The sequence below is a fragment of the Tupaia chinensis genome, unplaced genomic scaffold (genome assembly GCF_000334495.1).
Source record: "Tupaia chinensis unplaced genomic scaffold, TupChi_1.0 Scaffold143591_1, whole genome shotgun sequence".
Classification (NCBI taxonomy): domain Eukaryota; kingdom Metazoa; phylum Chordata; class Mammalia; order Scandentia; family Tupaiidae; genus Tupaia; species Tupaia belangeri.
The window spans coordinates 274,720-285,592 of record NW_006203437.1 but is presented as its reverse complement, the minus strand read 5'-3'; the positions used below and the strand labels follow the sequence as shown (position 1 = coordinate 285,592).

At 55.7% G+C, this 10,873-nt stretch overlaps 1 protein-coding gene across 1 annotated transcript in view; it reads left to right on the top strand.

Annotated features, from left to right (window-relative positions):
• The window catches only part of RAPGEF2 (Rap guanine nucleotide exchange factor 2), a 132,639-nt gene that overhangs the window by 77,938 nt on the left and 43,828 nt on the right, over positions 1-10,873 (top strand). Inside the window, 2 exon segments of the mRNA XM_006164178.2 lie at positions 4,063-4,194; positions 6,833-7,010. Coding sequence (XP_006164240.1) covers positions 4,063-4,194; positions 6,833-7,010 — 310 coding nt within the window.

The window sequence follows — 10,873 nt, the reverse complement described above, 5'->3', positions numbered from 1 at the left end:
GGTCGGTGCGGCGCTTCAGCAGAGGCTGTCTGGCCAGTTGAGACTGGTCCGTGGGGAGCACTGGCTGCCCTCCCTCTGCCCCGCCTTCTCTGATGGCCACGTGACAGCTTGCTCTGGCGAGGTGATGCAGAGACATGAGGGACCCCCATTTTGATTTTGAGTCTGGTCTATTGGGCCTGGTGCAGGGACTTGTCCAAAACAGTGGTCCCTATAATTTTTATTTAGGAAGAATGTAAAAAAACAAGGACCAGCAGTAATGGCTACATTGCTGGACTCCCATGTAGTCAATGGTGGTTCGAGTCCCAGACCCGGTGGCTTAAACTCACGCTGGGCGCTTGTGTGTGCGTGCCCAAGATCCCGAGAGGAGAATGGAGGAGAAGGGATTATGGCGTGGCCATCCCCGCTGGGGGGTGATTTCTCGCTTTCTGTCTGTCTGTCTCTCTCTCTGTCTTTCTTGTGAGTTCACACGCCCTATAGTAAACTTCTCTAAAAAAAAAAAGAAGACTGTAAAAAACAAAAACAGCCTCTCTCAGTCCCGTGCCAGGCCGGCCGTGCCCCCGCCCCTCTGTCACCTCGGTTTCGCTGAGACTTTGCCAAGTGCACCTCTGGGCGCTGCTGGCCACCCTCGTGAAGCCTCCTGCTGTGATGCCCCACCCTTGCCGTTGTTGGCAAGGCTGGCTAGGGCCCGGGAGCACTGTCTGGCCCGCGTGCCTGGGTGATGGCTGAGGAGTGAGCGAAGACGAGAGCGTGTTCTCCCGTGCACAGGTCTGAGGGAGCTCTCGGTGCCGTCGCCACGGACGGTCGCGATGGTCACGGTACGCTGTCGTGCAGCGCCGGCCAAGTCTGACCGCCCCACAGCGGGACCCTCTTCTGTGTGAGCAGACCCTCTGAGGTGTTCTTGCCTGTGGACAGGTCCCCTCTCAGGTCCGGGGTGCTGACCCTCGACCCAGCGCTGGTGTCTCCAGGACACGCCTCAGTGGGAGGGGAGGCAGGAGAGGCCCACGGGCTGGGGAGCTGCCGCTCTGCCGGGTCGTACCCGTGCCCTGTCCTCCGAGGAGGGACGCGGGTGACCGGCGGGTGGACCCTAGAGAGGGGCTGGCCAGTCCCCGCTGCTTGCCTCTAGGCCGAAGCGTCCTCGCACTTGGGGGTAAGACAGCGTTTACAACGTGCAAGAGGTTCAAGTACTTGGTGGCCGACGTTCTTAGTCCCACGTGAGGCTTTCTTCCCAAACCTGGTATTCATTTCTGTTCATAAAGAAGGTCGCTGCCTCCGTGGGTCTCGTAGGCTCGCTGACATGAGCGCACCGCGGAGCTCCCTGCCCTGCTGGGCCTGTTCTTCCGCAGGTGAACTGAGCGCCGTCCCTCTGGAGCTCGTCAGCGCTGCTGCCTAACTGGAGGGAGAAGCTGTCCTCTCCAGGGACTGGCTCCTAGTAGGCCCTCACCCCGGTCCGGGGCTCCCACAGCTCCAGGTCCCCTTCTGTTCTGGAAAAGCAGAGCTGCGGCCCAGGGCTGTCCGTGCCGTCGTGCCGACAGTAAAAGGGAGACGCTCCAGGGAGCCCGGGGCCCAGCACGGATGAGGGGCTCCCGGTGGCGACTCTAGGCCCCCTTCTCCATGCCAGCCCTTGCCCTGTCTGCATCGGAGGTCCTCAGGCTGGTGACCTAGAGATTCTGTGGACTCGCAGGGGAATTTGGGCTTTTTAGATGAGTGGCAGGCACTGGATGGAAGAGAGGAGGTGTCTGGAGAGAGTGGGATGGCCGTCACTCGAAGACCGTCATGAACTGTGTCTTTGCCAGGCGTGCGTGCAAGTCTCCAATGAGACGCGCCAGAGGGGGGACTGGCGGTGGGACCAGACCCCTGAGGGCGCCCCCCGGCCTCTCCCCTCCCACTCAGGCCTACATGCACTGTCACGGTAAAGGGGACTCATCGCACTTGGCCGTACACACAGGACGGGTAATCCACCGCCTCGGCGTTTCCGTGGAGACTCGCATGAGCAGTTCGGTTTTGGGTCTCTAGTCACATTTGCACGCTGAAAAAACTACAGTTGTCTCTCTCTCTCTCTCTCTAACCACAGGGCATGTGTTCCACTGGAGAGAGACAGAGAGAAACAGAGGGAAAGGGAGAAATCACCCCCCTGGGGGATGGCCTTGCTACAATCCCTTCTCCTCCTTCCCCTCTCAGGATTTGGGGCACACATGTACACATGTCTGGTGTGATTGCCAAGCCCCTGGCCTGGGCCTTGGGAGGACCCACTGCCCTCAGCACCACACCACCGCTGGCCACACACTGCCTTAAAGACGACAGACTTCCAGTGGCTCTGACGGTGTTCTAGAGTGACGTTCTAGGCCAGGTTCTGACGTGTATGAATTAGTGGGTTAGCTTGTGCGTGTGTCTGCGTGTGTGTGCACGTGTGTGCACGTGTACCCTCATGTACTTGCATACATAATTGTTTTCTGATTGTCAGATGTTGAGAAAATGGCGTATAAAGCGAGGTTTTGTTTCTGCCAAAATTAACTGTCAGGAAGGAGTGCCTTAATTGCTTACAGCTTCTCTCTCAATTTTTTTAAAACAAAAATCCTTATAATTAATATAATCTAATAGGGGAATCTAATTACACATCACCTTTGTCCTTACATACTCAGTTGCAGCACGATTCAATCATGGCTTAACCTTTGTTACAAACGCGAGTCACCGGGGACATGAGTATACTTCAAGAAGTTCATGGGGGACCAGCAGTTAGCGTAATGGCTATGTCGCTGGACTCCCACGTAGTCGACTGCTGTTCGCGTCCCGGATCCAGTGGCTTAAACTCACGCCGGGCGCGTGTGCGTGCGTGCCCAAGATCCTGAGAGGAGAATGGAGAAGGGATTGCGGCGTGGCCATCCCCTGGGGGTGATTTCTCGCTTCCTGTCTCTCTGTCCTTCTCTGTCTTTCCGGCGAGCGCACGTGCCCTTTCGGTGTAGAAGGTGCTGTCTGTCCATGGAGGGTCCGTCTGAGCGGCCAGGATATAACCCCTTTGCTCAGTGTTTTGCGGCATCAAACCACACTGACCAGTCATAAACCCGAGCCACCTGGTGCGGCCTTCTCTAAACTACAGAACAAAGCAGCTTTTTCTGAGGGGGAGAGGAGATGAGGGTTACAGGGCAGATGGAGGCCGAAGGTGAAGCCTGTCTGCGTCTGTGCCGTCCGTCTTCCTCGGGTGGGCCAGCTCGTGGGGCGGGCGCGCTGTGCTTTAGCCGCCAGTGTGACTTGGTCGCTGAGCCGCTGTCCTTTCCATGACACGTAAGGGCCCGTTCCACCCAGCAGGGCGCGAGTCAGGCTGGCGGCAGGTTTTAACAGAGGCTTATTTATTTTTTTTTAATTTGCCGGAGGGCATGTTCGCTTATAAGAAGGCAAGAGGGCAAATGAGGAAGCACTCTGTGGGCTTGGACGTGGCCACCCCTCCCCCACCGCCACTCCCTCCTTCCAGGATGGAGCATACGCACCCACGTGCCCGCTGTGTTCCCTACGCCGCCGCGTCTGGGCTCAAACCATACAGCCGGCCATGCCAGCACGCCATCCGCTGGCCCGGGGGGTGTCTGCATGTGTAGACAGAGGCAGCGTCTGACCTCTCCGCGTCCTCGCTCCGTGCCAGCATCCCGTCTCCTCCGCAGAGACAGCGTGGTCGCCACGCCAGCTTCGCACCCACACCGTAGTGCTCTTCTCCAGCCTCTCAGCACTATTCCATGGGTTCAAGCTGATTTTTGCCGCGAAGTCCCGTTCATGATCGCTAACGAGTAGTAGCAGACTGGTCTTCACGGTGTCGCGTTCGGAAATCGCAGACCAAGTTAGGTGTGCCCGCAGGTCGGCCTTGGTCACCGAACCCGGCCCTCCAAGTGCTGAACTGAGCATTACGCGAGGCTCGTTGTCTGCCCACCCACCTAGAAACCTTGTCTTGTGGTCTTTGGTGAAGTGCAGTGTCCCGTGGTCTGAGTTGCTCCTGACACTCGGTCGGTGGTACGAGCAGAACGCGTCCTGTCGTCAGTTCTTGGCGCTCACGTCCTGGCTGCTCTGCTCCCTCCACAGCTCCCCGCCGACTTCACGAAGCTGCACCTTCCCGACAGCCTCCACCCCCAGGTGAGCCACGTCTCCTCCAGCCACTCAGGATGTAGCATCACAAGCGACTCCGGGAGCAGCAGCCTCTCCGACATCTACCAGGTGAGCCGGCCTGCGGTCTCAGCCCTGACGTCTGTGGGGCAGGCGCGTGTGCGCTGTGCGTGTGTTCACGGGATCCAGAGCATGTGTGTGCATATGAACTGGGAGAAGAACTGCTGTCCAGGCATGCCGGCCTCTGCACTTACCGGTTCCCAGGATTCCCACTGGAGCCATTGCAGTGGGATCCTTTCTCTTCACTGTAAATAGTCTTTTATTTATTTTGCAAAATATGGTTTTCATAATTGCCAGTGGGCTCGTGTGCTAGCTGTAGCCAGAGGGAGACTGAGTGAGGGCAGGGAGAAAGCACCCCATGCCGGGTGTGGTCGCACCCCAGTCCCCTCGCCATTGCTGCAACCTGTCGGCACGCAGGCACTTGGACCTGGCATGGTTCTCAAGCCTCCGCGGCTGAGGTTCCGACTGGGCAGCCGTGTGGATTCCGTCCCTCAGACGGAGGACATCCGTAGCTCGCTCTGGACTAAACTGTGGAGGAAAATGACAGAATTAGGAGTTTCATAGTCAGTTTTCCTTATTAACGTTCACATTGAGTATGACAAAAAGAAGGGATTCTTAAATTGAATTATTGATTGTATTTCCTGTATGATTTTTAAAACATTACCTACTGAACGAGCTGTGTGATTAATGCACTTTCTACAACATGCTGGATAGCAAACGAGTACAGCACTGTTACTGGTGTCCTGAGAACGTTTTCAACGGTATTCTTTCTTTATTTACTTAGTTTTTGCTATAGGGCATGTGCGCTTGCCCGAGAGGGGGAGGGAGGGGGGTGGGGAGAAAGTGAGCAGTCGCCTCCCGGGGAGGATTGCCACGCTGCAGTCCCTCCTCACTCCTCCTCCTGGGATTCGGGCAGGCAGGCGCATGCGTCAGGGGTAATCTTCAAGCCACCGGGTCAGGAGCTCAGAGCGTGCGTCGGCCATGCGGGGTGCCGCTGCCCTGACTTTCATACCGTCACCTGGCCGCTGGGCAAAATAAACCTTGGCAAGGAATAGTTTATTGCCTTAGAATGTACACAATTAGGAAAAGTGACTAAAATACTAAAAGATCCTCTTTTGGCCTTGAAATACATACTACTGGGTTGTCCGAAAAGGCATGACATATTTTTTTTATGCAAAAACTGTACCATGACTTTTCCGATGACCCAGTAGGACCAGATTTGGGACGGTTTCAAACAGAAAGGCCCTTTGTAGTGCACGACTGCACTCTTGGCTCCTGGGAGTGGTGGTCGCTGCTGAGACGCCACGGGAGCACCTTCCTAGGGACCTGCCGCAGGACCTCGGTGTGCTCAGCCCGGCTGGTTTATTTATCTTTGTTAACCCTGGAAGGAGGTGGACAGTGTGAGCCAGGAGTGAGACATACTTAAGGCTAATTCAGTAGGTTTTAGAAAATACATTTCTTTTGAGGAGAGAGGTTATCTGGGGCCTACGTTTCTGTCGAGCGTTAGAGCTTCCTGACCAGTCGGTTTATGTTATAGAGAGCCCCAAGTGCATTTCTTAGAAATAGTTCTTAGCATGCATGCAAATTCCTGGCTAGTTACGAATTTCTTTATTATTTGGCAATAACTATATTATCTGATTCTTTAAAGTGACTTTGGAAATTCTATTTTTTAAAAAACAGTATTCATTTTTTATTTTGTGTTTATTGTATTTTTAAGAGGCGGGCTCCTGCGGAGTCCCTGGGCTGGTCTGGAACTTGCGGCCTTCTGCGGCCTAGCGGCTGGGCTTGTGGGTGAGCTGCCCTGCACCCGCTGCTCTGTCCTGCCTGCACCCTGTGAGCCACGAGTGTTAATTTGTGTCCACGCTCCCGGGAGTGAGCTCACTTCCACATGTTAGGGGGCACGGCAGTGCGTCGGAGACACTGACCTCTCCACACACGAGCACACACACGTGCACACACACACACACACACACACACACACAGCCTATTTCTGGAGGTTGACTGTTTTCAAACATTTATTCGAGAATGTCCTTATATAAAATAATGAAAAAAATATGAGAGTATTTCAAGATATTTATGAAAAGTAATGTTTATGGAATTAACTAACATTAAATAAATTTGTAGAGTTAAAATATGAATTTAGTTTGGTACAAAAAGTGTGAAATCCGTGTGTAGCCTTTTTAAAGTGTGTGACGGCATGTGTGTGCCTGTGAGACAGGGAGGGGGTGTGGAGCAGGGTCTGGGCGGTCCCGCACGGTCCCCTCCCTGGCATGCAGCTCATGGGGATCATGGACCCGTGTGTCCACACTGTGCGCTTTGGCCCACCCCGCCAGGCAGTCAGCCTGCAGTCAGCACGTGCCTCCAGGGGGGTGGCTCGATCTGCCCCCGCTGTGCACCAGGGATGGGCCCGGGCATCCTTCCTCGTGCGGCCCTGTGCCTCCTCGCAGACCAGCAGGGTGCAGTCCTGGGCCTGCCCCGGCCCCGTCCCTCCTCGCAGACCAGCAGGGTGCAGTCCTGGGCCTGCCCTGTTGGCCTCAAACCCAGCACGTCCACAAGCCCGGCCTGCAGCACAAGGGCAGAGTGGGTCTGCACCCTCTTACCTTGTCCCAGGGTGTGGACGTGGGGACATCCGGGCCCCAGCAGGCCCAGCCTCCGGGTTACCTGGTGTTGACGGGTTGTCTGTTTTAAGGCTACAGAGAGCGAGGCTGGCGACATGGACCTGAGTGGGCTGCCGGAAACGGCGGTGGATTCTGAGGACGAGGATGACGAAGAGGACATCGAGAGGGCGTCAGACCCACTGATGAGCAGGGACATCGTCAGGGACTGTCTGGAGAAGGACCCGGTCGACAGGACCGATGACGACATCGGTGAGTCTGGGGGGCTGCTGACCGGCAGGCCCGGGCAGCGGCTGCAGAGGGCCACTGGGCCATCCTGAGCAGCGTCGTGGGACAAGGACAGGGAAGGCAGCTTGACCGGTGTGCACCTTGGCGAGCTGGGGCCAGGCTGCCAGGATTACTGTAGACCTGCCATGCCGCGGGGTGCCGGGGCGGAGGGCACACAGCTGGCCAGCCCGGATGTTCCTGTGCAGCTCACTGTCCACTCGCACTTCCTGCCTGTGACCATCAGGCCCCGGGGCGCGGGACGGCAGGTGACGAGCGTGCCCCTCCTGGCTCCTGGTGGGCAGGTGGCCGGGAGAAGGAGCCGGGGGCGGCCCAGCCTGGGGTGTGACCCCTCGTACCCACAGTTATGTGTGAGGGGCTCGCGGCCGCCTCCCCTGGAGCAGGAGCCGTGGTCCGTGGGGGCTCTGTGCTGGGGTGTCTTCCTTCATGCTGAAGAGCGAGGCACCCTGTCAGGAGTTGCTCCCACTGCACTGCTGGGCCTGCACCCCTCACCTGAGCCCCGCTCTGTGGGCACGCTGGCTCTGTGAGGGGAGGCTCTGAGCTGCTTCTTCTGGGGTCGCCCCTTCCATGGGGATCTGCCTTGCGGCATGTCGGGCACCACCGCGGCCTCCCCGGTGAGGTCTCGGCCGCTGTTGCTCTGTGTCTCCCCACACTGGGGTGCGCACGAGCCCCCGCAGTGCGCCCGCTGTGCCCCTCCTGTGTGGACTCTGCCCGGTGCTCGGTGCAGGCCGGCCGCTGCGTGGCCCACGCTGTCTCGGGGTGCGAAGTGAGAGCGTGCACACACTTGAGCAAGCGTGTTTACGTCGAATGAAATGAAATTGCTGCATTTCATTGCGACCTTCAGCCAGAAGACTCTTCCTCTGACCCCACAGGCTCTGAGTAAATGGTGTTTTGCTGTCCTGCTTTGGGGCGGCCTGAGCTAGGTTCACAGTTGCTCTGGAGCTCACCCTTCACGTGCTTAAATCTTCAGTATTTCTTTCATAAAATTGAATCAAACAAACTAAGACAAGCTGTTTTTTAACTGGCTTTGGCTGTTGTCCATAGGTTGGTTGGTGGTTTTTTATTTGTGTCACACAGACTAGGAAAAACATTCATAAACAGGAATATTCCTTTTCCCTAAGAGGCTGGGTCAGAGAGGCATGTTGTTCCGTAGCTGAGCATATGAGGACAGGTCATGAAAAATGCGTGCTATGAAGAAACCATGCATGGACCGTAAGTTTCCCCCCACCAAAATAAACTTGTACTTGAATGTCTTTTTCCGTGAGCCCTTTGAAGTCTCCTCCTAGAACTCTAGTAGGTGCTTGTAAGGAAGGTCTGAGAAAGCTGCCCTGCTCACAGCATCTGTGGCTGGTGCTCTCTGCAGCCTGGGCGTGGTCGGCATGGCCCGACTGTGAGTGCTTGGCCGCCCAATCCCTTTACCTCTGTGTGCCCGGGGCCTCGGCGTGGCCGGCCCGTCCGGCCAGCGCACCTGCGAGTCTGCATTCCCCCGGGGACGGGTGCTGGAGGGCCCTCTGCTGTCTGCGTGCTTCAGCCCTCCGCTGCGGGCAGTGTGGCGTGGCCGTGAGGACACACCAGGGCCGCCGTCACGTCTTTGCGTCCCCGAGCTCGCACAGGCCACCTGGTTCAGCTGTGCCTGGAGACTTGTGTGCATCTGCTGTTCCTCCATCCTTCCTCCTCCTCCCCTGGCCGGCACAGATACTTGGATCCTGTTGCCTCTTCTCGTAACGCTAGCCATACCCGTGTACCCAGCCGTGACCACTGAGACGAGGGATCTGCCGTGAAGCAGGAAGCGTGTCTGCAAGGCCCTTGCAAGTCCGTGTACAAATGCTGGTGGAGAGCCTGCGTGTGCTTGCCGTTTCCTCTCCGACTGTACCTGTGTCATGAGCTGACATGTCGTTGTCTGAGCATACCTTGAGTTTAAAGCGTGTCCGACAACTTGTGGTCTGTCATTTCCTCAGACCTGTGACTGCTGGTCCGTGGGGACCGAGCCGGTGCTGGGAGGAGGGAGAGGGCCGCGGTGTCTGTAGGGCTGCTGTTCGGAGGACACTGTGCCATTGGGCAGGACCCCTGGGGCCACTTGATCTTATGCTCCTCTGGATTCCCAGAGCCACCCAATCAGGACGTGACAGTCCCCAGCTGGACCAGAGAGAGCCACACGCTCTGTCCTTCTGGAAAAGTGTGTCTTCACAGGACGTAGACTCCTTTTCAGCAATGAAGAGAATGGGTCCCCTAACATGAAACGTGTCACTAGGTCCTAACAGAAAGACCGTATAGGGAGTTTGATGTTGTGGGGCAAGAGGAACACAGGACTTTTACTTAGCTGAGAGCCTAAGTGATGTGATAACGGTGACAACAATGACAGGCTGGACGGTGACATGGCAGAAAACATGCTGCTCATCGAGGCTGACTGAATGGGAAGGTTCTAGGTTCACGGCCAGGCCTCCCTGTGCACCTGACACCCGCCCAGGACCCAGGGTCGGAGCTGGGCTGGAGCAGGGCGCCGAGTCCCTGCTGGCCCCCTCTCTCTTACTGAAGAAATAGCGAAGTAGATTGAAATCCTGGTGGAGGTGATAGCAGTCCCCCTTCAGTGAGCTTTTCTGTGCTGAGGACTCGATCGTCTTTTGCATTTGATTCTCAGGCCTCCACTGAAGGTACTTATCATTCTTTTGCAAATGAGAAAACTATGCTTTAGGGCCCCAAGAGCAGGCTCAGAAGCATCCCGTGGCCTGACATGCCCATGTCCCACCCACCCTGAGTCCTGAGCTGTGGAGGCAGATGGTCCCAGTGTGCTGCTGTTCCCTAGCTGGTGACACTGAGCCTCAGGCTCCTCCTGTAAAATGAAAGAGAAAACACATTCCACAGAGCTTGGGAGGAGGAAGGACCCGGGAGCCATCAGGAAAGCACCCTAATACGGGGACGCGTAGACTGTCCACAGCAGAGACACCAGGTGTGGGGAAGCCTTAGACGCACTGCCTGCCGACCGCCTGACCCAGGGGAGTGCCGGCCGTCCCCACGGTGTCTCCAGCATGAAAGCGACCAGACTTCTCTGTGCCCTCTCCCCTTCCCCTCCTTGGTCAACCCATGGGGTAATAAATGGTGTGTTGGTTTTTATTTGCCTTTATATTATGTTGTACTTTTATTTCCACATTAATGATACCACTATTATTGAAAATCAGCTTTATTCCAGGAAATTTTCTTTTTTTAAGTATGAGATTTTTAAAAATTTATTTTATTTAACTTTATTTATTATTATTATTTTTCAGTTTGATCAGAGAGAGAGAGAAAAAAAGTGAGAAAGCAAGCCACCAGAGCCACATGGTTGGCCATGTGGGAGTCCAGTACCCTTAACTACCATGCCACATCTTACGTATGAGTTTTTTTTTTTTAATTCATTTTATTTAACTTTATTTGTTATTATTATTGGAGAGAGAGAGAGAGAGAGAGAGAGAGCGAGCCACCAGATCCAGGACTTGAGCTGCGGTTGGCCATGTGGGAGCCCCAGCACCCTTAACCACCATGCCACTTGCCAGCCTCTTAAGTATGAGGTTTTAAAATTTTTTGCCCCTTCTTTTGTGTATTTGTAACTGTGGTGAATGTTTAGTATGTTTACTGCCTTGTGTCTGGTGGCTGGGGAGTGTTTCCTGGTGTGTGGTGAGACCCTGTCTAGACACACACAACACTGGGCATGGGGCTGCAGTGTGGGTCTCAGCTCCTGGAGAGGCCGACCTCGTCTTAGAAACACACTTTTAACAATTCTGATTAATAAAAAGAGAAACTGCAGGTAGTCGCTCCTGCCTGCTGCCAGCAGAGGCCGGCTTGGTCTGGCCGGG